We start from the raw sequence: 27,651 nt of genomic DNA, 5'->3' as shown, positions 1-27,651 counted from the left end.
TCAAGATCTAAATGCATGTTACTGAACTTGAAGCAATCGTTCTTAAACTACTTAAGGGGATTAATTATACAAATCACAAACATAGCTCTGGCAAGTGTCTGAACCAAACTTCAGGCTTTGATCCAAAGTTAAAGATTAAAATATCACCTCTAGGGATAAGTCCATCACTGACAGAGTAACCTTCAATACCATTAATTCAATAGAAACAGGAATGGAACATCTAAAGGTAGTCAGTCGCAGTGTCGGCATTTGAAATCACTGACTAGCCAGAGGTATTGCTTTGATGACATCTTTTTAGTCACAACTAATTCTAGTCATAAACATCTCGCAAATAATATAAGTAAATATGCTTCATATGTGCTCATCTACTTAAATACTTGCCATCATTAAGTTTGTAACTTTGCAGCCTTTATTTTTCACCAAAGTTTGGAATTCTAGCATGTGTTTATAGAACACCAAACATCTCAGTGTGCAGCATTTAACCTTTTGTCCAGCAACTGCAAACGGAACTTGCATTCCATCAGAGTCATTGCTTAGAATCATAGAATCCCTACAGTGCAGAAGGAGGCCATTCAGCCCATCGAGCCTGCACCACCAACAATGTCACCCAGGCCTCACACATTTACCCTGCTAGTCCCCCTGACACTAAGGGACAATTTTGCATGGCCAATCAACCTAATCCGCACATCTTTGGACTATGGGAGGAAATCCACGTAGACACAGGGAGAATGTGCAAACTACACTTAGGCAGTGACCCGAGGCCAGAATTGAATCCAAGTCCCTGGTGCTGTGAGACAGCAGTGCTAACCACAACAAGAATGTTGACTTGCGCAATGAGATTCATCAAACCCAACTCCTGCTCTCCATCCTGACCCATGCAGCCCTGTTCCACAGACCCTGATGTCCATCCAGATCCCGGACTCCATCCAGATCTACCCCACTCCCTGCCAGGATGCTACTCCCCATCCAGATCCTGCTGTCCATCCAGCTGCTGTCCTCCAGGAGACATAAGGAGGCTACAACGGGATGTAGCTAAATTAAGTGAGGGACAAAGATCTGAAAAACAGAGTAAAATGTGGGAAAATGTGAAATTTCCTTTTTTGGCAGAAAGAGTAAAAAATAAGCTTATTATCTAAATAAAGAGAGAGAGAGATTGCGGAGCTCTGCGATGCAGAGGGATTTGAGTGTTCTAACGCATAAATCGCTAAAGGTTAGTTTACAGTTAAGTTTAAGTTTATTTATTAGTGTCACAAATAGGCTTACATTAACACCACAATGAAGTTACTGTGAAAATCCCCTAGGTATGGGTACAGCAACTAAAGCCAATAAACTATTATTGTTTATCATGAGGGGGATTGAATACAAAAGTAGAGAGCTTATATTTCAGTTATACAGGGGCATCGGTAAGGCCACATCTGAGGTGTTATATACAGCACTGGTCTCCTTATTGAAGGAAGGATGTAAATATATTTGGATGCAGTTCAGAGAAGGTTTACGAGATTAATACCTGGATTGGGGGTGTTGTTTTATGAGGAAAGGATGGACAGGCTAGGCTTGTATCAAAAAGTTTGATGGTTCAACTCTGGGCTGAGCTACATTCAATTTTGGTAACTTCAGTACAGAGCAAGAGCCGACTTGAGGGATCTCAACAGGGTAGATGGGGAAATTTTCTCTTGTTGGAGAATCTAGAACTAGGGGGTCACTGGAGAAATATTTTCTCTGAGTTGAAGACATTGGAAGCTGGGTCTTTGATTACTTTTAAGGCAAAGATAGATTCCTGACAAGCGAGACTTGGGGTAGACGGAAATGTGGAGTGAGGTTACAGTCCAATCAGCTATGATCATATTGCATGGTGGAGCAGGTTTGAGAGGCCAAATGGCCTACTCCTGCTTCTAATTTTGTATGTTTGTCTGTTGTCTATTCTCGTGATTAGTTTGCTTTGTTTCTTCTCCTAAGTTTCATTTTTTTTCCAAAAATATTCATCATAAATCTGCAAGGGCATTACAAGCATTCCAAAATGACCATCACACCAAAAACAATAATATATTCAAGTTCTTTACATACATCAAGTAACCCTCTGAGATGCTTCAATAAACAAAACATTTCAGATATTTCACAATGGCTTTACAAATGTTGCAAAGTTATTTAAAAAGTTGTCTACATAGAACAAGTTGCACTCCAAGGTGCTTCAGTACAACTGAGATACATGTAATATTCACTGTGTGCATCAAGTGAGCCATTCGGCCCGAGGAGGTTCTGCTCCCCTCAGTTCGCTGTGGTTGAAAGGTCTTTCCCCATTGTGCCTCTGTGGCAGCTGCCCCAGGCTTTAGTGCGTCCCTCAGCAGATAGTCTTGGGCTTTGGAATGTGCCTGTCTGCAGCACTTGGTGGGGGACAAGTCCTTGTACTGGAAGATCTAACTTTCATTGTAAGGGTGGCACAGTGGGTAGCACTGCTGCCTCACAGTGCCAGGGACCTGGGTTCAATTCGCGGCTTGGGACACTGTGTGGAGTTTGCACATTCTCCCTGTGTCTGCGTGGGGTTTCCTCCACGTGCTCTGGTTTCTTCCCACAGTCCAAAAGACGTGTTGGTGCATTGGCCATGCTAAATTCTCCCTCAGTGTCCCCGAACAGGCGCCGGGGTGTGGCGACTAGGGGATTTTCACAGGAACCTCATTGCTGTGTTAATGTAAGTCTACTTGTAACTAATAAATAAAACTAAAAACTTCCCAAAAACACCACCCCCACCACCTAGAAACTCAGGACAGCGGGTACACAGTAGTCCCATCACCTCCAAGCCACACACTTTTATTTTCATTCACTGTTGCTGGTTCAAAATCTTGGAACTCTCCTAACAGCACCGTGGGTGTACCTACACCACAGGGACTGCAACAGTTCAAGAAGGCGGCTCACCACTATCTTCTCAAGGGTAGTTAGGGGATGTGTATTAAATGTTGCCCTTGTCAGTGACACCCACACCCATGAATGAATGGGAGCAAAGGGATTCTTCAAGTCTGTGCACCATTAATCAGAACAAGAATAGCACAAATTCCATTTAAATTCCCCTTACATGAACCTGATTTACTACATTTGGTACAGTAGTGAGATGACGCATTGGAAATCTCCACGTTGCATTAATTCCGTTTCAGTTCAGTTTTCCGTTCAGTTTTCTCACTCTTTTTACACACAGGAGACATTCTGGTTAAAATCGGCAACAAAAATGTTCTGGGCTACAGTCTGCGGGAGATGCGCCACCTGGTGGGTGGAATTCCAATGGGAACTGAACTGCAGCTTACTGTGTACAGAAATTATAAGGACCTCCCAGACAACTGGAAAATGCAGACAGAAAGTATACATTCAAACGAAAGGTACTGCTTAAAAAGTTTGATGGTTCGACTCTGGGCTGAACTACATTCAATTTTGGTAACTTCAGTACAGAGCAAGAGCCGAATTCATTTGTTTGTCAGTTTTAACTCATAAGAGCAGGAGTAGGCTATTCGACCCATCAAGCCTGTTATGCCATTTGATTTATTATTGTCACATGTATGGGATACAGTGAAAAGTAATTGTTTCTTGTGCGCTATACAGACAAAGCATACCGTTCATAGAATACATAGAGGAGAAGGAAAGATGCAGAATACAGTGTTAACAGTCATAGCTAGGGTGTAGAGAAAGATCAACTTAATATATGGTAGGTCCATTCAAAAGTCTGACAGCAGCGGGAAGAAATTGTTCTTGAGTTGGTTGATACGTGATCTCAGACTTTTGTATCTTTATCCCGATGGAAAAAGGTGGAAGGGAGAATGTCCGAGGTGCGTGGGGTCCTTGAGGGTGGCACGGTGGCACAGTGGTTAGCACTGCTGCCTCACAGCGCCAGGGACCCGGGTTCGATTCCTGACTTGGGTCAGTGTGTGTGTGTGGAGTTTGCGTGTTCTCCTTGTGTCTGGGTGGATTTCCTCCGGGTGCTCCAATTTCCTCCCACAGTCCAAAGATGTACAGGTTAGGTGGATTGGCCATACTAAATTGTCCCTAAATGTCAGGGGGACTTGCTAGGGTAAATGTATGGGGTTGTGGGCGTAGGGCCTCGATGGGATTGTGGTCAGTGCAGACTCGAAGGGCCGAATGGCCTCCTTCTGCACTGTTTGATTCTATGATTATGCTTGCTGCTTTTCCGAGACAGCAGAAAGTGTAGACAGAGTCAATGGATGGGAGGCTGGTTTGCATGATTGAGTTCCAAAGGCTAATGACCCACTGAGAGGAAATCTCTCCTCATCTTTATCTTAAATGGGAGACCCCTATTTTGAAACTGTGCTCCCTAGTTCTAGACTCCCCATGAGAAGAAACATCATCCTGGCTGAGATAGCCCCACTCCAGAGACTTCAGCACATAATCCCAGGCTGTCACTCCCAGTGCCACTCACTATTGAGGGAGTGCTGCACTGTTGGAGGTGCTGTCATTTGGATGAGATGTTAAACAGAGGTTCTTGTCAGCCAATCTCACGTAAGTATAATAGATGCAATGCCACCAATATTTTGAAGCGGTGGAGACCGATCCTTGTATCCTGGGCCAATAATTTATTACCTTAGTCAATATCATTGGCCATTGCCGTGTGTAAATTGACTGCCACATTTCATGTAATAATGACAATGTTTCAGACGTTATTTCATTGGCTATAAAAGTGCTTTGGGATATCCTGAGATAGGCATCGTATAAATCTAAGTCTTTCTCTTTTACCTTTTGTCAAAGGTTGCACCAAATTCAAATGGCACAGCCTCAGTAGCTGAATGTTACGTTGGCCAAGTTTCCAAATTCTCTTCACCCCCTTACAGACAGTGCTTTTACTATTTGTGTGCTAGCTCTAGTGGTTCTCTCCTCATAAGCATGTGAGGAAAAAGGGATGAAACCACGGTCACCTGGCAGGGGTGCACTTCCCCGGCCTTTTGGTTAAGTCAAGCCCAAGATGCAGTGCCTTTTCTTGTCAGCTTGGATCTTTTATGCCTCTCTTGTGGGGACCGTGAATTGGATTCAATTTGAATTGGGTTTTGGAGCTCGCAAGGAGACAGATTAAGGGCCGACCCAGTCTACTCCATGCATTCGCTTTGTAACTTTAAGAATGGAGTAATTATTTTTTTAAAATTTGTGCACAAGATTCAATAGTGTCCTATGTTGAGTTTTCAGAGCTGACTTACTCTAATTTTTAATGCAGTGAAATATAAGGTTATAAGATTTGGCAACGGAAAGGTTGGTGTCAAGATAAGAAATAGGAGAGCAGGAGTGGGCCATTTGGCCTCTTGAGCCTGCTCTGAAATTCAGCAAGGTTATGGTTGATCCGATTGTGGCCTTAACTCCCCTTTCCTGCCTGTCCTCAGTAAACCTGGACTCCTTTCTCAATCAAAATCTATCTCAGTTCTGAATATATACAATGACCCAACTGACACTCCTCTGTGGGAAAAGAATTCCAAATACTAATGACTCTCTGAGGGAAGAAATTGCTCTTTGCTTCCATCTTCAATGGAGACCTCTTATTTTGAAACTGTGGCCCCGGTTCTAGATTCCTCCATAAGAGGAAACATCCTTTCAGCATCTACTCTGTCAAGCCCCCTTAGAAACTTATATGTTTCAATAAGGTCACCTTTTATTCTTCTAAATGCCAATGAAGTCAAAGTTAAAGTTTATTTATTAGTGGCACAAGTAGGCTTACATTAACACTGCAGTGAGGTTACTGTGGAAATCCCCCAGCTGCCACACTCCGGCACCTGTTTGGGTACACTGAGGGAGAATTTAGCATGGCCAATGCACCTAGCCAGCACGTCTTTTGGACTGTGGGAGGAAACTGGAGCGCCCGGAGGAAACCCATGCAGACACAGGGGGAACGTGTAGACGCCACACAGACAGTGACCCAAGCCGGGAATCAAACCCAGGTCTCTGGCGCTATGAGGCAGCAGTGCTAACCACTGTGCCACCAAATGGAAATTCATAAGGTGTTGGAGTAGGAATCTTGGAATCACCAAACCAAATGTTTCCAGGTTGTTAAGAAAAAACAAAGTGGGGAAGCATAGCAAGGGGTCAATTTGGGTTTACTGCTAGTGGCATGATATTAATGCAAGTTGTTGTAGTATTTGGTCCTGGTAATACCATACTTGGAGCACTGCGTGAACTTCTTTCCTTCCTATTTCAGAATGGAAATCAGATTTTGAGGGGTTTCAGGAAAGGGCTGCATTGTTGATTGCAGCAAGTCTGTACTTTTCCTTTCACACTGAAAACAATGGTCTGTAAAGCACTCTGGTTCAAGGTTCTGTATAAATACAAATCTTTCTTTTCTCCCTAGCATTCAGTTCAGTAGTGAGGAAGGGGAGGCTGACAGGTCAAGCAGCAGTGATGAAGAAGACAAAGATGAACAATCTAGAGTAAAGTTCAAGAACTTTAGGCCCCTTTCTTTATTTTGGCATGATGCAGGTACATACATCCCACCCATCTCCAGAGCGTGGCATGCACCAAAGAAGAACCAGACTGTGCTCCTCATTGGCCCCCATGTTGAGTGCGACATTGTATTCCATAAAGCTTTTGATGATGAGGTTGTTTCTAACGATGAAGAAGAGGTGCCCAATCTTGACACACTGTGGTCTGTGCAGTCAGATACCCCAAGCTCTACATCATCCTCCTCATCGTCCACCAACTCTCATTGGGTTCATCAGCCAAGCTCCACTGACAACAAGAGTCCTTTGGGCAAGTCATCCCACTGGGGTACCAGCCCACATCCAGAGAAACCCAATGAACTGAAAAGCCTAGAGGTTCAGAAGAATGGGAAGGAGGGAGAAATCACTGAATCTACAACAGAAACAACCACCCTTGAGAGTTTTGGAAGCTCTAGCACGGAATCCCTGATGCAAAATTCCCAGAGTATATCGTTGAACACTTCCACACAATTCACTGACACAGGGTCAGGAACTTCTACCTCAACAGAGGATCAGACAGAATCTTCCAGTTCAGATACAATTGTTGAAAAAACCCGTTGCTTACCTGGGAAGAGAGTGTCCCTGTACCACTTCAAGGAATAGAAACTGGCCACTTGGCCCAATTAATCTATGCTGATGTTTATGCTCCATGTGAATCTCTTCCCATTCCTCTTTATCTAATCCTATTGCATTCTATTTCTTTCTTGTCTTCCATCCATCTTCCTCTTAAATACATCTACGCTGTTTGACTCAGGCACTCCAATAGTGAGTTCCAAATTCTCACCATTCTGTGGCTAAAGAAATTTTTCCCTAAATTCCTCATGGATTTATTAGTAACTTATATTTATGATCTTTAGTTCTCGGTCTCCCACATAAGTTTAAACATTTTCTCTCTGTCCACCCGAATGAGCCCCTTCGATAGTTTGATCTCTCAGTTTACACTCAGCCTGCAGAAAATAGTCCCAAGCCTGTTCAATATTTCCTGATAGTGAAACTGAAAAGTTAGAGCTATCATCTTTTTGCATCTTCTGTATATCCTTTTTGTAACTTGGGAGTCAAGAACTGTGCAAAATGTGGTCTAATCAAAGTTCTATATTAGTGTAAAATAACTTCTCTGCATTTGAATTCTATTTCTCTAGAAATTATCCCCACTGCTTTGTTGCATTTTTATGGCCTTGTCGGCCTTCCCATTTGCTTTCCAGCAAGGATTTCAAGATCAATTTTCCATTAGATGCTGGGTGGATGTTTAGCAGTGTGTAAATGATTGCAGGGCAGCTAAGAAATCTGCCCACCTGACAGCCTTTCACCAGCATGCGATGCTAGTGCTTGCATTAAGTTTAAAGGATGAATTATAGTCAGCAGAAAGTAGTTAAGCATGGGAAAGTCTTGGTTTGCCAACAAAAACAGATAAGTAATAGATGCACAAGGATGATTCTTCAGGCATTAGGATTTAAATATTTCTTTCCTCCCATGAACCATTAGCACATGAATAAAGACTAATGAGCCTATTTCCTGGAACCATGATATATATTTTATTCGCAGTGACAGTGCCAATAAAGCTCTACCGTTGTATCGTTGAAAGGATAAATTTACAATTCATCAAGGAAAGGTGTGTTGGCCAAATTGCCGCTGGCTGCCATAGACTTCTTACCGGACACAAACTTCTTTGCAGCCTGAAAAGCAAAGAGAGAATATATTAGGTGATTGTACTTGTAGACATGGCTCCACAAGTCTGCTCAAAAGGCTTGTTTGCCCCTACATGGAATTAGCTTCTTAAATAGCAATTTCAAAACCTGAAGTCAACCGTTTCAAAATTTGAATATAGGTTGGACAGTTGAGTAGATTTTGCAGTTTAACGGCGCAACATAAATGCAAATTGTTGTTGTCCTCTCACTTGCCTATCAGAGTGACAAGAATGGCTTCCGCACTCTCCAGAGCCTATAATGGCCCTTCTCCCAAATACCTCCTGTTCAAACTTTGGAATGCAGTGGATAGAGGTTGCAATATAAAAGCATCTGTAAACACTGCCATGATCCCAGTAGAGATTGATGATTTTTAAAAGAAAGGAATCGCCACAATGCCAACAGAAAGGAAACCAATGGACAAGATTTTGCATTTTAAACATTTACTGTAACAACCAACATAATTTAAACATTAATTTAATGGAAAATATGTTAAAAAAGGCAAGTTTCACTTTAAGTAGTCAATACAACAAAGTTTTCTCTCAAGGAGTTACAAGCACGTGCATTACTTCCTACACAAATGTAGCATCACAAGCAGTTTCACGGTCTTTCCAACTCAGTCTTCGTAATGTAGGATTCTTTCACTTCTCACTCAATTGATTTGGTCCTCGATGCATTCACTAGCAGCTATATTCCAACCAAAGTCCCTAGACATGGTTAATAGTGACAAGGCCCACATATACATACTTTCTTATAGGGTCCTGATAGTATAGAAATCCCAGAGACTCTCTTCTCCTTTCCCTTCAAACAGTCAGGTAGCCTCTGGCAATGCTGAAATTGCAGCAGTGGGTCTTGTCAAATTCACAATCCCTTGCTCTTCCTGTCTTTGGCTCTCTGTCCTTTCCAACAGTTTAAGACACACAGTAACACAATCTCTGCTCTATTCAGTGATCTATTTCAGCACAAGGATCTGTTCTTAACTGCCAAACAGAAAACAGGTTCATTCATAGAGAGTCTTGCACGCTTTCAATCACACCTATTGTGCCTTCTGAACCATGCGCCACAAACACAGGTTGATATCCAACACTACTGCAACTAGCTTTCTATTTACTCTTTGCTTCTTAACTTTGCATTCTCGTGGCAGCCTCAGGTTACATGTAAATTTCTTAGAACCTAATGCTATCATAATCAGTAGACCAATAAACTCCTTTCAGAATACTCCCCAATTCACCACGGTCCCAAAGGAGACATTGCATAAAAGGCTTTCCTAAAGATACATGGGTCATCACAGTACACATTACCCCAGCATTCTCAGTTAGTTGAGTGCTCCTGCCAACTAACCAAAGGAGAGTGGAACAGCCAGAGAGATGTGGCTTTACGTCTAGTCTGTGCTGAATCAGCTCATTTATTGGATGTACATAGTCGTTGGTTCAGCATCACTTGTGAGACATGCCCGAACTAAGATCATCATCAACCCCCACCATTCCCAAAGTGGGAAACACCACTGCCATCGTGGGGAAAGCTCTGTACTCGAGAGGTAACAAGGTATAGGCAATAATCATCAGTTTCACCGAGACATCCCACAAATTAGTGAAATATTTTAGCACAGGCTTTGTGGTGGCTGGCCACTGGTCCCCTGTACTCTGGTCTTGATCTATGGGGAGGTGAGATTGGGCATGGGATGAAAGTGTGGGTTTAGGGCCAAGCTGTAATGCCCTCACAGTTGCTCCATGACATGCCACAGCACCCCTTCCACCTTGCAGAGCCAAATCATTTGCCAACGTGCCATGTGTACACGGATATACAAAAAGGTACAAACCAGCGTTCAGTGCTATCATCCGGGGAGATAAATGGGAATAGGGAGGTGGAATTATTTCAGCAATAATGCTATATGTCAACTTTGTAGACGGTTAGTCAAAATATTACTTACATTCACCACATCATTGATGGACACAGAGTCGACTTGCTGAATCAGGTCGGGTGTGGGCACATACGCACCAGTTAGCAGCACCTGAGAACCAATCTCATCTAGCAGTCCGTCAGACTGTTCAACTGCCATCAGGCACTTGGCTTTGAGTTGGTTTCTGAAAAAAAATCCAGGTGTCTTATCAAAACTGCATCAGGACAGGAAGCAAAGAAACGTTCAATCTGAATATTATCTTTAGTAGCTTGGATGGTCAATGAAAACAACTTGGATACACCTCTACTCTGTAATTATTTGAACTCAGTAAGAAGTCTCACAACACCAGGTTAAAGTCCAACAGGTTTATTTGGTAGCAAATACCATAAGCTTTCGGAGTGCTGTTCCTTCGTCAGATGGAGTGGAAATGTGCTCTCAAACAGGGCACAGACACACAGAAATCAAGTTACAGAATACTAATTAGAATGCGAATCCCTACAGCCAGCCAGGTCTTAAAGGTACAGACAATGTGGGTGGAGGGAGCATTAAACACAGATTAAAGAGATGTGTATTGTCTCCAGACAGAACAGCTAGTGAGATTCTGCAAGTCCAGGGGGCAAGCTGTGGGGGTTACTAACTAATTCGCATTCTAATTAGTATTCTGTAACTTGATTTCTGTGTCTCTGTGCACTGTTTGAGAGCACATTTCCATTCCATCTGACGAAGGAGCAGTGCTCCAAAAGCTTATGGTATTTGCTACCAAATAAACCTGTTGGACTTTAACCTGGTGTTGAGAGACTTCTTACTGTGTTCACCCCAGTCCAACGCCGGCATCTCCACATTATTTGAACTGGCAGCAGAAATCAGAGCCTGCAGTTTTTGACGAGTGGGCTGGTTACCAAAAGACACGGGTCAGATTTAATTGGCAACAGAAGCAGAGGGAGAAGTGAGATTTTTTTCCATGAGAGTTATGAGGATCTGGAATTCACTGCCAGATACAGTGCTGGGACCAGACTCAATAGTAACTTACAACCAAGAATCAAATAAATACTTGAAGAAGAAAATCTGCACCTTTATAGGGAAGGAGGAGGGGGTGTGGAACTAATCATACAACTCCCAGGGTGCTGGCAAGGGCACGATGGGCCGAACGACCCACTTTCTGCGTTGTGCAATTCTATGACCTGGATTTTGGATTCAACTTATTTATTTCTTTCCCAATCTGCCAACTCTCTCCTGCTGATATCTCTTTATTGGCATTCATTGTTTGCCAGAGAAACGTCATTGAATTGAAATGTTAACTCAGCTTCTCTGTCCACAGATGCTGCCTGGTTTGCTAATTGCTTCCAGCATTTTCTGTTTTTATTTCTTGTCCACACCATAGGATTTACTCTCAATGCCTGTGGATGTGACTTAAACCATTTTATTTGTACAAACAGCCAGCAGCTTACTTGGCCCGTGTGACATCAGCCTCGGTGACATTGCCTTGAGCAACACTCTTGACTTCAGACATTACAGTCTTGATTACCTGCAATTAAACGTTTACATTTTTCAATAAAACTCAAACTAAAGCCAAAAATATTTTTGATTCTTTAAAACTTCCTTTCATGTGATGTGAGTGTTCCTGGCAAGGCCAGCATTTTTTGCCTGCCCCTCATTGCCTTGGAGTAGCTTGCTCGGCCATTTCAGAGCAGTTATGAGTCAACCACATTACTGTGGATTGAGTCACATGTAGGCCAGACCAGGTAAGGATGGCAGATTATTAAACATCCTAATAAAATACAGTCCCGACAACTGCCGATCAGAATGTTGGATTAAAAGATTGAAGACACCTATCAAATTGCTGAAAGACAAAGAGAACAAGGAAAGTAATATTGATGCCATGTTAGAATATAGGCTTTCCCATAACCTACAACATAAACTAAGGATCATGCACCTTCACTTGCTTCCCTCCAGCTTTTCCGTTATAAATTATGCCCATATCTATTATATAAACAGCCTATGTAAGCCTGGTACATGGTAATTACACCCTCATCAACGGTGGCGTTTTAGCAGCTTAGTTTTGAAGGTTTTAGTCCCTCAGCCTGCTCTGCAGGGAAATTCATTCTCCAACCAACTCCATTCCTCTGCTGTCTGATTTGGCAAACATGTCACTGTTTAAAGAAAGAAAGATTGACTTGCATTTATACACTGGTTTTCACAACCATGGGATGTCCCAAAGTGCTTTACCAATCAAGTACATTTGAAATGTAGACACTGTCGTAATGTAGGAAACAACAGCCAATTTACACACAAACTTGCATAAAAAGCAATACAACAATCTTCCTGCAATGTTTAATTCTAAACAGTAATATAAAACTGAATTATTGTACAAGGACAAAACGTATTACCTTAAAATGAGGATAGAATTATACCTGAGCACTTTGTTCCAATTATTTACTACACTCTGGGGCCATCCTGCACCCAAAACCTACTTTCTGACTGTGTCATTCCTGATTGTGTGCAGTGCCACAGAAAATTGACGAGTAAGTCAAGATTATAATTATGTGTGGCACTTCAAAATGTAGTTATGCTGAGTATATAAAAAAGTTGCTTTAATTTGAAACAGACACAGGCTATTCAGCCCAGTAGCTTTATGTTCTACGTGGACATCCTCCACCTCTCTTCATCTCCCTTATCAGCATATCCTTCTATTCCTTTCTCCTTCATGTATTTATCTAGCTTCCCTTGAAATGCATCCATGCTATTTTGTCTTGGAGGGCCGAAGGGCCTGTTTCCTGTGCTGTACTGTTAAACACCCACTATCATATCAAGTTCTGCATTCTCCCCACTCTGGAGTAAAGAAATTTCTCTTGAATTCCCGATTAGATTTATTTGTGACTATCTTATACTTATGACCATAGCTTTGGATTCTCTCCATCAATTGGAAACATCTTCTCTACGCCTATTTTATCAAATCCTTTCTTTTTTTAAAGACCCCTATTTGGCCACCCTCGACCCTCTTTTTTCTAGAGAAAACAAATCCAGCGTGTTCAGTCCAACATGATTTTCCCCTTCCATTTGCCCATAGAGCAAACATTGTCAATGTCAGTTACAGATCATTAGCTGCAAACTGAGCAATAGCAGATGGGCAATTGTGTGAAAGCTGACAGATTTTAGTGAAAAAGTTAGCGTCTGTACATACGTCACTCGCTGAATCCACTTGTGAGATGGTGTAAATGCCAAACAGCCCAGCGTCAGAGTAACCTGCATTGAATGCTGAAACCTGTTTACAGGAATAGGTCAAAGTCAGTTTAGAAAGTGCCAATTAAAAACAAAAACTGGTTCAAAACGTGAGATACCATGTGGTACAGCTGAAAACTTACATCAAACAGCTCTGCATTTTTCTTCACCACCGCCTGATGCAACCTACTCGACGCATTACTGCCCCTCTTGATATATGGGCCAGCAGCAAGAACATGCTGCAGGACACTGAACACACGGGCCTCAGGCGTACCAGAGGCTGCACTCTCAGCTACCACAGCGGCGTGAACCAGATGGTCATTATTCTGCTCTCGGATCTCACCTGCAGGTAGACAAATTAAAGATCACAGGTTATGGAAGAAGAACTTCATCCCAATTAGTTTCAATTTCAACCAACAATGAAGCATTTTTCTTCAAGAATGTTATGGGACATTACATTGTATAATACATATATTCTCACTCACTAACAACAAGATATTCTTGCTGTACAACTCTTAACGGTTCAAATTATACTTGGAATGTAGATCAAAACCTGGTTTTTGAATAAGGTCAATCTTGGAAGGGTTTTGCCTCTTTAATCTGCACTACTTTGATTGGACTTTATTTTGGTCATACAATGTCAACATTAAACAACAAATTAACTAAAGGTAAATTGCAAAATACTGTGAGTGCTGGATCGGAGAGAAGAGCAGTACTTCATCAAGGACGATGGGTCATCCAGATTCGAAATTTTGGCTCTACTTTCTCTCCACCGATGCTGTCAGACCTGCTGAGTTTTTTCAGCATTTTTTGTTTTTGAATTACCTAAAAGTATTCAGCGGGAATCTGCATTTCAGATTTTTGTTGGTGATAGACTAAATTAATATCTTTGGAATATTAAATGGATGAAATTCAATTCTCATCCCCCATTCAAAATGAAGAATACTAATTTAAATCATAGACTTAAACAAATAACTAATTCAGGGTATAATTGGTATAATTAAACAGAATGTAGTGGTTGAGATCTGTTGAACTGGAGAATTGAATAGCAACTTATGTTTATATAGCATTTGTATCTGTACAGCATAGTAAAACATTCCAAAGTACTACAGAGGTCCATTATCAAACAGAAATGGAGAATGAATCACATGAGGAGTTATCAGGACAAATGTTTAAGAGAATGAGGTGGGTTTAAGGGAGGAACGTGCATGCCAGTTTAGGGGAACATAATTCCAGAGTTTAAGACCTAGGCACCACAGAGACATTAACAGGACTGCCTGATCCTTTTCAGGACAAGTTAGGAACTTAATTTTCCCTGAGGTAAAGCTCAACAACCAGGCTAGGACAAAGAGATGCAGAGACACTTTACCATATATCCTGAAAATATGTGGCAAAACTACCTGGCATCACAGCTGAGTAAAGTTGATATAATGGTGTAAATGTCAAACAACTCAGTCACCCATTGGTGACTGAGGATGCAACTCCTGCACTTAATTATCAGAAAAGCTAAGATCTTAAAGATCGTCTGTTGGTAGGGCGGCTACTTCTGATCCAGTTGCTCTGGTTTTGAGTCCCACTCCAGGACTTAATGGCCATGGATGATGTATTTATAATGCGACCAAACAGATTTATTGTTAACCTGCAAATCCTTGCAACCCAACTATGGCTGTGGAGTAAGAGCAGGAGAGACACCGGTCAGATACTCATCAAACAACTCTGCATTGAGTAGTGCCCCTCAAGCTATAGTCTCTGGCTTCAGGTTAGAGACCTGTTCCAGAAAAAAAACAAGCTCTGGAAAAGACGCAGAAGGTCTCCTAAGTCTAAGATCTGACATACAACCCATATAATTTCTCAGTAGGTGCATTATGCAAACCCCAGACCTGGTTTACTTGTACACATTAATCACAACACTCACTTCCACGGAACTTAGCCGCAGCACCAGCTGCACCAGTACCACTCCTCATGTTCAAGTAGTGTTCGCCCACTTGTTTCAATACCGTATGGTCCACACCTGTGGTTGGGAGGAGAAACAACAATATCAGTGGTACATTGGTTATGCAATCCTACACTACAATAACCCTCTAATACAACTTCAATATTAAAATAGCTGCTAGAACTAAAATAAAACCAAAGTGAATCACTTGGAGACCACAGGATTTTTTTCCTTATTCCTTCACGGGATGTGGGAGTCACTGGCAAGGCCAGCATTCGTTGCCCATCCCTCGTTGCCCTTGAGCTGAATGGTGTGCTAGGCCTTTTTAAAGAGCAGTTAATAGTCAATCGCATTACTGTGGGTCTGAAGTCATTTGTAGGCTAGGCCAGGTAAGGGTGGCAGAATTCCTTCACTAAAGGGCATTAGTGAACCAGATTGGTTTTTGCAACAATGAATTATAGTTTCATGGTCACCATCACTGAGACTAGCTTATTTTATTGAATTCAAATTCCACCAGCTGCCATAGTGGGATTTGAACCCACATTCTTAAATGAATTTGGTTACTTTTGATCTGGCTGAATAAACTGCAATGTGGAGATGTCGGCGTTGGACTGGGGAGGGCACAGTAAGAAGTCTCACAACACCAGGTTAAAGTCCAACAGGTTTATTTGGTAGCACAAGCTTTCGGAGCACTGCCCCTTCATCAAATAAACCTGTTGGACTTTAACCTGGTGTTGTGAGACTTCTTACTGAATAAACTGCAACAGAGCACACCAATATTTTAATTAAGAATACTTATAAAATTGGATCACCTATCCTTTAAATTTTGTTTCAAGTGTGAGATACCACATTTTACAGAGCTTATTGTAAACAACTGGGTGTTTTATTTTCGAATTTTACCGTGCTAAATTCAGGTTTGAAAAATACACAGGTTCATTTCTCAAAGACAGTTTAGAAAGCAAAATGTAGAATTGCTTTTCAGTAGCACCTTTCACAACCAAAGCACTTAAAAGCCAGTGAAGTATGTTTGCAGTGTTGTCACTGTTTTGTAATGGGGAAAAAGTTGCCAAGAAACAAGCACACAAAAAGGAACATTGAAAGTATAACTTATTATGGTAATGTGACACTCACCCACCCCAACGAGAGCCATTCTTCCACTCGTAAAATTATTCTGCACAAATTCATGCAGCTATGGAGACATTAAGGGTCAAGCACAAATTAGAAATCATCAATGTTTTGTTTTGTTTAAAAGATTTTCTTTGTGGGTTTTTTTTGTGTTTTATTCTTACCTGGTCTGTTGTGTGTTGACCAATCATAAATCTAGGGCAGTAGAGGGGGTTGCTCAGGGCATTACGGTAAGCAGCTGAATGCAGATTCTCTAGAACACCTACAAAAGAAAAATCAAATACACTTACTTTCCACATCTGACTGCTCGCCAGGAAATCATTGTTGTTTCCACAGCAAGAATACAGAATTACTTACGAGACAGAATGTTACACAGAATGTACAGGCCATTCGGCCCAACTGGTCTTTGCTAATATTTATACTCTACAATGTTCTTCCCTCACTTCTTCTCACCCTATCGACATATCCTTCTATTCCTTTCTCCCTCAGGTACTTCATCTGGCTTCTCTTTAAATGCATCAATGATATTCATATGTGGCACGAGTTCTACACTCCAAAATCAGAAGCTTGACAAAATATAACAACAAAGAACAGCTATTTCTAACCATACCAAACTGCAGCATATCACACAGTACTGTACAAATCACTGTCCTTTACCTGCGCTTCATTTTTGTAGCATTCTGGCTAAACATCAAATTACTAACACGTCATTCTTCCATTGTTGCTGGGTTAAAATCCTGGCATTGTCAGGACTGCAGCGGTTCAAGTAGGTGACTCCTCATCACCATCCCAAGGGCAAGTAGGGGATAGGCAACAAATGCTGATGTTGCCAATGAATGGTACAGTGCAGGAGGAGGCCACTCAGCCCATTGTGCATGTGCCAGTTAAATAAAATATATGGAGAACCAGCCTCAGAGAGTGCGGTGCAAAAAGGGGCCTTCCTCCGCTTAAACTGATCTGTTTTTGTTTGGCTAAGTGGCAACACCTTAGCAGTATTTACTGACTAGGACTCAGTTATATTTGCAAGGAAACCCCAATAGATTTAGATACTGAAGCATCTTAGGGTGGTGGCTGCAACAAAATTAGTGATGAGGGTTCTGGTGGAGTTGTGCATTGGGAGAATCAGCCTCCTCCACCTTCGCAGAATCAAGTTTAATGTTTCAGTCTGCAAGGATCCTAACCCAAGCTTGGTGGCAGCGCCCTCATTCGACAGTTCAACCAGCTGCCAAGAAACACCAGGTCAAGTCATGTTCTAGAAGCAGTGTTACAATAGGACTGATTCACAAATAAAATCAACACTGGAGATGATATCGGCTCAACACATGTCTTTCTCACCTATTTGTGGATTCTGAAAGGCGACTACTCTGTCCAGTTCCAGTTTTGAAGGGAGTTCTGATAGTTCCCACCGCCTGAACTCCTGGGCAGCAGTAACATTGATCAGATACTCCATTACTGTGTCACTGAGGGAGAAAATTCAGGAGTTAGATATCCACAACAACTTGCACTCATACTGTGCAGAAAATAATGTGGAAAATGTCCCAGGAATCAGCCAGGTGAAGGGGAGTGGGGATTGAAAACCAAAAATGAAGTATGGATCTTGAGTCGGGGCAAGGGGCTGGAATTACAATCGTTTGTTGTTCAAGTTCACAGTGTGGATTACCTACAAATCATCATCTACTACAAGTGAGTGGCAGAAAGGTCTTGCATCAGCTGTTTCTGAACAGTCTATCTAACACAAAGATAATGGCCATGTAGCACCAATTGAGAATTTTATTTAAACTTGCAAGAACATAATCAAATCAATAGACGCTAGTTCAATTAATAATTCTAAAGCTGAGATGGAAAGGTTTTTGCTGGACAAGGGTATCAAAGGATAATGGAGCCACAGCAAGTGGATGGAGTTAAGATATAGATCAGCCGTGATCTTACTGAATTGTGAAACAGGCTGGCGGCGCTGAATGGCCTCCTCCAGTTCCTATGATTTAAAAACCAATGACTTTTGTAAAGTCCCAACATTTACAATGGTGTGAAAAGCAGAGCTGCCTGTGAAATCCAATACTCACACATAGTCTCGCATACATTCCACTGCATAGATCATGTTTTCCCTCGTAGACGTCACGCTGCAAAAGCAGAAATAGCCAGTAATTGCTGGATGAAATAAACTAGAGTCAGCTGAAGAGCAGAGATGTCTTTTAAATCCTTTAAACGTTTCTAGCAATTAATCAACTATTCGCATATCAACACAAGGAAATTCAACCAAGTAGAGATACAGAAAACTAATTTCAGGATAACAATAGACAAGGGCTTATTTTCAGTAACTGTGACCAGGTGAGTCAGACACTGAAATCTAGTTTCAATGAAATGCAAATTTAAATTAAGTGGCATTAAACTTGTCCTGCAATAGGATTTCCAGGAATCAAATATTCACATCAAACTGAGTGGAACTAGGATTATCTTTACAAATTGGTTGCAATCTATTTTGAACCAAAAGCTAGGCTGCACATATGTTGCTGAAATGGAAGTTTCTGGTGTGTGCTGCCTGTAAGGGTCCAGTGTGAGATGGCTTTGGCCAGACTCAGCCAGTTCCTAATGGGTATGGACCCACAGCAGAAGAGATTTGTCACCGGCAAATTCACTCAGGCAGGCTGTAATAGCTGGTGTGGGGAAGAATTCTGGGAATATGATGCATTGCTGGCGGTCACAGAGCAAAGGATGTTTATCTTCAGCTTCTGGGCCATGCAATATCTGACCCTGAGGCTAGAAAGAAATAATTTGGATTGATATATTGACTTTCACAACCTCATGACATCCCAAAGTGCTTTACAGCCAATTATGTTTTGAAGTGTAGTCATTGACGGAAATGGGGCAACCAATTTCTGTAGAGCACTGTTCCACAAGTAGCAATGGGATAACGACCACTATTATGTTTTTTAAAAGTGATCTTGGTTCAGGGTTAAATATTGATTGAGAAATTGCCTGCTCTTCTTTTACCTGTGTCACAGGATCTTTAATGTCCACCTGAGAGAGCAGCTGGTGCGCCAATTTAACATTTCACCAAAAGAAGGCAACTCTGACAATCCAGCATTGCCTCAGTGCTGTACCTGGGACTGTCAGCCTGCAATGTCTTCAGCATTCTGGATTGAGACTTGCTCATATCTTTCCGATTCAGAGGGGAGAGTGCTACCCACCGAGCAGGGACTACCCAATTCCAGCTCATGAAGGAAAGTGACCCACTCCTGATACTGATATTTCTCACCCTGGTAAATACAAAAATTGAGTATAAAATGTGAAAGAAATTTGCTTACCTCAGACTGCCGCCTACAGCTTCTATACCACGGGTTATTTTGAATGACGAAGCTCCCTTTGTTGTCTGTAAAACAGACCAAGCTTTGGTTAAAGCCGAAAGACTATGGTTGCTAATGGAGTTCTATGCCCTAAATTTAACATAATAAAGTGGCATATTTTATGATGTTAGAAAATTAATCTTTATTAAAAGTACATCAAAGATTGCAAGGACCGCAACTAGATAATTCAGTGTGTGCACCGAGATCACACTTCACCAAGGGAAAGCAACAGTATGCTATGTGGAGGATAATGCATAGCCAGGATCATGCTTCAAGGCCATACTGCAAAACAGATGTAAAGTTAACTGATGTATCCGCAATCCAAATTACATTGTTGTCTCTGTATTTTGATATACAGAAACTTAACTTCACATTATTAATACTATTGACAGAAAATCAGCTAGGATTCCTGCTCTTTTATTTATTAGTGTCACAAGTAGGTTTATATTAACACTGCATTGAAGTCACTGAAAATCCCCTACTCGCCACACTCCGGTGCCAGTTAGGGTACTCCGAGGGAGAATTTAGCATGGCCAATGCACCTAACCAGCATGTTTTTTGGACTGTAGGAGGAAAACGGAGCACCCGGAGGAAACCCACGCAGACACGGGGAGAACATGCAGCGTCCGCACAGACATTGACCCAAGCCAGGAATCGAACCCGGGGCCCTGGCGCTGTGAGGCAGCAGTGCTAACCACTGTCCTACCGTGATCAACATCCCAGTAATTCTTGTTCCTAATCAATATCCAGTGATTCCTACTGGAAAGATTGCATGTATGGAAATTGGGTGAGACCATAATCAGATTTTGTTGTGATGCCCAACAGAGCTGAATAGTCTGGCAACATTCACTCTCCAGACCCTCACACAAGACATGGCTAAGCAGACAATGAGCCAGAGAACTTCCGGCACCAGTGGAACCGTATCCCAACAAGTATAAAGTGTCACCAGGAGTGTGAGTGTGAGTGTGTGTGTGTGTGTGTGTGCGGGTGTGCGGGTGGGTGGGTGGGTGGGTGGGGGGGGGGGGGGGGGGGGGTGTGGAAGGAACAAGTGAGTAAACCCAGGGGTGTGGTAAAGGCCACCATGTGAGATCAAGTAACCAGCATCACACGCACAAACCTGAATCATTTAGTTCAAACAGACTGTTCAAAATAACCAACCCCACTCAGGATATATATCAATATATTTATCTCGCTGATTTAAAATAGATAGCATAGCAAGAAAGAAATATTGAAAAAGTGCTGTAAAGGTGAAAAGCTGTTTCCATTAAAACTTTACTCACCAGGTTTGCTGCCAGGCGAAGGGCATGAGTGATGCCCAGGTTATTGGCACTCTCATACCTGCTGCCTGCCTTTATAAAGACGCCAATCTTCGAGGTTGGTGAGTAGTTCTCTAGGGAGGCAATTACCAACCCATTTGGCAATTTGGACACCTATAGGAGACAAATTGAGTTCCTGTAAAGACTTGATCATCCATATTAAACTTAACATCCTGAGTCTGCATCAATTTTCAACTCAACTTCCCGTCATGATTTTGGGTCATGTTTTTATCTCAACATTTAACATTGAAATTGCCTGTTTAATAAGCTATAATTGAATTCCACATGTAAAGAGTTCCTGGTATCACAGGTAAATGGAGGCTGTGGGTGATATTTTAGGGACATTTTCCCACTAACAGAGAAATACACATACAAAACAATAGGACTTCAGTTTATTAACTGGACAGTGAACTAAACACAGACCCCTAGAGATTTGAGCACATAACCTTGGCTGACATCTTAGAGCATTATTGAGAGAATCCCAAACTGTCGGAATTGCTGTCTTTTGGATTATACGGAGGTTGCATTTATCAGTTCAGACAAGTGCTAGGATGTTCTCCCAAAGTCCTGGCCAACATTTATCCATCAACCAACGTTACCAACAAACAGAATAACTGGTCATTCTTTTCACTGTTGTTGATGGGACTTCCTGTGCTCAAACCGGCTCCCACATTTCCGATATTACAATAATAATTACAGTTCAAAGGAAATTCACTCGATGTAGAGCATGTTAGGTCAACTTGAAGAAAGGTGCATTTAAATCATCAGGGCACTCAGTGTCTTAGTTTAACTCTGCAAAGTATTTCTAATACTTTTTCTCCATAATTTGTTTCTTTCCATTGCTCTCCTGAAAGTACCGATGCTTTTGCTGGGTGGTTCCCAAAGGTCCATGTTTAATCTGGTATCTTGCCCCACTGGTCAATCATCAGGCACAAGTCAGTGCAGACACGATAGACCGAATGGCCTGCTTCTGCACTGTAGGGACTCTATGATAAACCTATATATACAGTGAGGGAGCTGAAAAGCCACAACTTCACCCCTACCCCTACCCCACCCTGGCAGAAGTCAGTTAACTCAGCACCGAAGAAAGATCAAACCTGTGATTTTCTGGACTACAGACTCAGCTATCCACCAGATCAATGAACCAAGCCCAACACATCTTGAATTTGTTTTTTTTTTCTGTATCCTGCGAAGTGATCAAAAGAGGCGCAAATGCCCCCCCAAAGTTTCTTAAACACATGGTTAGCATTGTAGTAACACAGAAAGCGCAGACCACGAGCAACCTCAGTGACATGCAGCACGATCACAATATACACCAGGGCATCTCCATACACATCATCTGAGGGCAATCTGCTCAAAGTGGCACAAAGCCTTGGTGCCATCGGAAAAAAAATAGTCGAGGTGGAATCACACCTCTGAAATAGAAGCCGTGACTAGTTGTTCACTGACCTGTAGTTCCTGAGGTGGAAGGTGTGGCTTCTCTGCATACTTAAGCGCAGCTTTAGGTGAATAAAGCCTCTTTGTCTGAAATCAAAAATTCATATGACCATCATTCCTGTTGTCATTTAATCCCTCCTGTCTTCCACTTTGTCACAGACCTTCCCTTTTGTTCTTTATCGATTGAAATGCATCAGAAAGGCCAGGGCGCTTCTCCTGGATACCTCACTGCAGGTTTTTGCTCCATTTGTTTCAATATGTATTTAAATAATGGAAGAAACTAAAGCCCCATTTCACAAAAAAAACTTTTACAGAAGCAAAATATTGCAGGTGCTGGGATTCTGAAGTAAAAGCAGAAAATGCTGCAAATACTCAGCTGGCCTGGCAGCATCTGTGGACAGAGAAAGAGTTAATGTTTTACACCATCATTCCTGTTGTCATTTAATCCCTCCTGTCTTCCACTTTGTCACAGACCTTCCCTTTTGTTCTTTACACCCCTTCCATTGCTCGGTGTTTGCTAAAAATGTATTATATCAATAACTCGTTCCAGTTCTGTTGAAAGGTCATCGACCTGAAATGTTAATTCTGTTCCTATCTCTCCAGATGCTGTCAGACCCTCTGAGTGTTTCAAGTCTATACAGTTTTAATCATCAGTTAAACTTTTAATGATTATTAATAATAGTACAATGTAGACCACGGCTTCCTTATTGTAGCAATTTTTTCAGCTTTGGCTATTTATCCAGGGCTACAGTGGAAGGTGAATGGAATCCTGCTCAAGTCTCCATCACTGCTGTGCTGAGTGACTGGTGGCCAGGGACAGCTCTGCTCCATCTGACCTCCCTCAGCTCCTAGTTACAGTGCAAGCCTCAACACAGAAACTCAATGTAGTGCATACATGGCCCTTCGTGGGCCAACTCTGTGCTACACCACAATGAGGAGTTTGTTTAAACTGCTTCATTTTTCTCCTTGTTAACCAGGCTTTTAAAGCCATATGAGTCTTCATCTATCAGTTATGAGTCAAAGATCAAAGATCCTTAAAAAAAAAACCAAAGAAGTGACAATGTAAGAAACCACTTGGCTTATAGTGCCTGTGCTGGTTCTAACCATTCAACTGGAGTTAGAGTCACAGAGTCAAAGTTTTATAGCATAGAAAGAACACCTTTAGCCCCATCAAGTCTGTGCTGGTCATCAAGCACCTATCCAATCTAATCCCATTTTCCAGCACTTGGTCCACAGCTTTGTATGCTTTGGCATTTCAAGTGCTCATCTAAATACTTCTTAAATGTTATAAGGGTTTCCACCTCTAGCATCCTTTCAGGCAATGAGTTCCAGATTCCCACCACCCTCTGGGTGAAAAGGTTTTCCCTCAAATCCCTTCATCTTAAATCTAACTACTCCAACCTCCTTTCCCATTATTATTTTATTACAGTCTAATCCTGACCTATCAAAATACTGTGGATGCTGGAAATCTGAACCATAAACAGAAAATGCTTGGAAAACTCAGCAGGCCTGGCAGCATCCGAGGAGAAATTTCTCTCCAGAGTATCTCTCCTCAGATACTGCCAGGCCTGCTGAGTCTTTCCAGCATTCCCATACCTATCAAAGCCTTGTTCTTTAATAGGATAATTCATATTAACTATTAATTCAAACCATCCAGTTATTGATATTAACCCATTTTGAATTAACTCTTGTATATATTTTTAAAGTTATACTAGAGTCCTGCTCCAATAACCACTTGTTGTTTCTATTAGAATCCCCACACTGCGAAAGGAGGCCATTCGGCCCATCGAGTCTGCACCGACCCGCCTTTTTATCTTACCCGGGCACTCTCCCTGTAACCCCATGTGTTTACCTCGCTAATTCTCTTAACCTACACATCTTGGGACACTAAGGGGCAATTTAACATGGCCAATCCACCTAACCTGCATATCTTCGGACATTGGGAGGAAACCCACGCAGACACAGGGGTGAATATGCAAACAGCACACAGTCACCCAAGGCCAGAATTAGAAACCCTACAGTGCAGAAGGAGGCCATTCGGCCCATCGAGTCTGCACCGACCACAATCCCACCCAAGCCCTACCCCCGCATATTTACCCGCTAATCCCTCTAAGCTACGCATCTCAGGGGCAATTTTAACCTGGCCAATCAACCTAACCCGCACATCTTTGGACTGTGGGAGGAAACCGGAGCACCCGGAGGAAACCCACGCAGACACGAGGAGAATGTGCAAACTCCACACAGACAGTGACCCGAGTCGGGAATCAAACCCGGGACCCTGGAGCTGTGAAGCAGCAGTGCTAACCACTGTGCTACCGTGCCGGGAATTGAACCCAGGTCCCTGGAGTTGTGAGGTAGCAGTGCTACCCTTTTCTTCATGAACCTCAGTGTAAAGTAATTTCTAACTTCCTTTTCTTCTAATGATAACTGAGTCTATGTTCACTCATTACTGACCTGGCAACCAGAAACAGACAGTCACTATTTAAATCTCGGCTCGATGCCCCTTAAACTTTCCAATTGAATCTTTACTGTCTCCTTTCCAAGGTATTATCATTCCTATAACAAGGTGTTCAGAACTGTGTGCAACATTCCAATGTGACCTGAGCAGCGCCTTGGGCAAACTCAACAAAAATTCCTTGATTTTGTATACAATGTCCCTTTGCAATAAAGCCCATCTGTGTGTTGTGATTCTTAATTTTTTGTGCTAGTAATAAAGATGGAGTTGAGCTGGATGTTTAGCATCTTTATTGGAACCTTACTGATCCTGAGAGGACTTGACATGGTGGAGAGACTAGAACTAGGGGACACGGTTTAAAAATGGGTTTCCCATTTAAGAAGTTTAACAACACCAGGTTAAAGTCCAACAGGTTTATTTGGTAGCAAAAGCCACACAAGCTTTCGAGGCTCTGAGCCCCTTCTTCAGGTGAGTGGGAATTCTGTTCACAAACAGAACTTATAAGACACAGACTCAATTTACATGAATAATGGTTGGAATGCGAATACTTACAACTAATCCAGTCTTTAAGAAACAAAACAATGGGAGTGGAGAGAGCATCAAGACAGGCTAAAAAGATGTGTATTGTCTCCAGACAAGACAGCCAGTGAAACTCTGCAGGTCCACGCAACTGTGGGAGTTACAAATAGTGTGACATAAATTCTGATTCTAGGATCGCATGATAAAGACTCAGGAGGAAAAAAGCAGAAATATTTATGTGAAATAGTGTGACATAAACCCAATATCCCGGTTGAGGCCGTCCTTGTGTGTGCGGAACCTGGCTATCAGTTTCTGCTCCGCGACTCTGCGCTGAGCAGAAACTGATAGCCAGGTTCCGCACACACAAGGACGGCCTCAACCGGGATATTGGGTTTATGTCACACTATTTCACATAAATATTTCTGCTTTTTTCCTCCTGAGTCTTTATCATGCGATCCTAGAATCAGAATTTATGTCACACTATTTGTAACTCCCACAGTTGCGTGGACCTGCAGAGTTTCACTGGCTGTCTTGTCTGGAGACAATACACATCTTTTTAGCCTGTCTTGATGCTCTCTCCACTCCCATTGTTTTGTTTCTTAAAGACTGGATTAGTTGTAAGTATTCGCATTCCAACCATTATTCATGTAAATTGAGTCTGTGTCTTATAAGTTCTGTTTGTGAACAGAATTCCCACTCACCTGAAGAAGGGGCTCAGAGCCTCGAAAGCTTGTGTGGCTTTTGCTACCAAATAAACCTGTTGGACTTTAACCTGGTGTTGTTAAACTTCTTACTGTGTTTACCCCAGTCCAACGCCGGCATCTCCACATCATGTTTCCCATTTAAGACAGAGATGAGAAGATTTTCTTTCTCCCAGAGGGTCATGAGTCTTTGGAACTCTCTTGTGCAGATGCAAGGTCAGTGAACATTTTTAAGGCAGAGGTAGATAGATTATTGAACACGGGGGTTGGTGGGAATGTGGAGTTGGGACCACAATCAGATCATCCGTGATCTTATTGACTGGCAGAGCAGGACTAGAGGGGCCAAAGGGCCTACTTCTGCTCTTAATTCATATGTTCGTGTGTGTTGCCGATGCAGAGCAAAATTTAGATTGGAAGATTAAATTTAAAGTTTATTTATTAGTCGCAAGTAAGCTTACACTAACACTGCAGTGAAGTGACTGTGAAAATGACAAACTACATCTATTGACGAATTGTCAACCTAACAAATACTATAAAGACACCCAACACTGTTGGTGAATGTAGAATTCCCTCCCCCGACATCCCGAAATAATCACTTAAATTAGGAATATAAAACATGAGGCCCTGTCAGTAAGACTGTGCAGCTCGCGGTGTTATATCAGAATAACCTTTGCAATGTCAAAAGCCGACATGGCGACGAGCTGCAGTCAGTGATTGCGGGAATATAGCAGTGCGTTTTATAACGCATCGCTTTGTAGCAGAGGTTGTGGGAGAGGGAGGATTGCGGGTTTCTGGCTGCTCGCACTGAGCTTGGAGTCTCTGGGTGGGAATGACCTTCGATAACCTCACAACACCAACCCCCTTCCACCAACTCTGCCGGTGACCGGCCTCCCACCCGGAATGGAGACACTGGGGATCAGGGTCGGTTCAGGGCCGAGTCCCAGCCGGGAGGGAGGGAAGGCGCTGAGGCTCCGAGCGGCCGCTCTAACTCCGGGCAGCGCCTTAGGCCGCAGCGGCCGGCTCCTCACCGGGGTCACCGGCAATTCCCCGTTTGTGGTGCTAATGACACCGGGCCGAGGACCTTTTGTCCGGCAGTAAATCACCTGTCCCTTGGCGCAGATACCGATCGAGATACTTACCACCAGGTTCGCGAGCGCAGAATTCATTCCCTTCACCGACCTCATCCTCTCGACGGCAGCGGCAGCTCACTGGCGACCAGATCCGCGACCCACACAATATGGCGGCTCACTGACGACCAGATCCGTGACCCACACAATATGGCGGCTCACTAGTGACCAGATCTCTGACCCACACAATATGGCGGCTCATCAGCGACCAAATCTCTGACCCACACAATATGGCGGCTCATCAGCGACCAGATCTCTGACCCACACAATATGGCGGCTCATCAGCAACCAAATCTCTGACCCACACAATATGGCGGCTCATCAGCGACCAGATCTCTGACCCACACAATATGGCGGCTCATCAGCAACCAAATCTCTGACCCACACAATATGGCGGCTCATCAGCGACCAGATCTCTGACCCACACAATATGGCGGCTCA

At 42.6% G+C, this 27,651-nt stretch overlaps 2 protein-coding genes across 8 annotated transcripts in view; one reads left to right on the top strand and one right to left on the bottom strand.

Moving 5' to 3' along the window:
* The window catches only part of LOC144510751 (PDZ domain-containing protein 9-like), a 30,135-nt gene extending 22,106 nt beyond the window's left edge, over positions 1–8,029 (top strand). For all 7 annotated transcript variants that reach the window (XM_078240556.1, XM_078240552.1, XM_078240555.1 and 4 more), the window contains exons 3-4: positions 3,188–3,365; positions 6,326–8,029. In XM_078240556.1, coding sequence (XP_078096682.1) covers positions 3,188–3,365; positions 6,326–7,055 — 908 coding nt within the window. In that variant the 3' untranslated portion in view covers positions 7,056–8,029. The remainder of the gene's footprint in view (positions 1–3,187; positions 3,366–6,325) is intronic.
* On the bottom strand, positions 7,898–27,353 carry uqcrc2b (ubiquinol-cytochrome c reductase core protein 2b). The gene is made up of 14 exons (XM_078240550.1): positions 27,223–27,353; positions 22,421–22,495; positions 20,936–21,085; positions 19,617–19,681; positions 18,375–18,431; positions 17,647–17,771; positions 16,476–16,573; positions 16,318–16,375; positions 15,169–15,264; positions 13,397–13,596; positions 13,216–13,296; positions 11,483–11,559; positions 10,065–10,218; positions 7,898–8,125 (listed from the first exon to the last, which is right to left on the bottom strand). Exons 1-14 carry the CDS (start codon positions 27,265–27,267, stop codon positions 8,042–8,044), a joined length of 1,365 nt encoding a protein of 454 aa, XP_078096676.1. The 5' UTR covers positions 27,268–27,353; the 3' UTR covers positions 7,898–8,041.
* Positions 27,354–27,651: the final 298 nt, after the last annotated feature.

Source organism: Mustelus asterias, chromosome 23 (genome assembly GCF_964213995.1).
Source record: "Mustelus asterias chromosome 23, sMusAst1.hap1.1, whole genome shotgun sequence".
Lineage (NCBI taxonomy): Eukaryota > Metazoa > Chordata > Chondrichthyes > Carcharhiniformes > Triakidae > Mustelus > Mustelus asterias.
Note: the sequence above shows the minus strand (reverse complement) of the source record. Positions and strands in the feature narration are given on the sequence as shown.

Excerpts from the sequence above, each read along its gene's own strand:
- uqcrc2b (XM_078240550.1), bottom strand. The coding sequence starts at position 27,267 with ATGAGGTCGGTGAAGGGAATGAATTCTGCGCTCGCGAACCTGGTG. Across the intron at positions 19,682-20,935 it reads TTCGCCTGGCAGCAAACCTG|ACAACAAAGGGAGCTTCGTC; the intron begins GTGAGTAAAGTT and ends TCTGTTTTACAG. Across the intron at positions 15,265-16,317 it reads AATGGCTCTCGTTGGGGTGG|GTGTGGACCATACGGTATTG; the intron begins GTGAGTGTCACA and ends TCCCAACCACAG.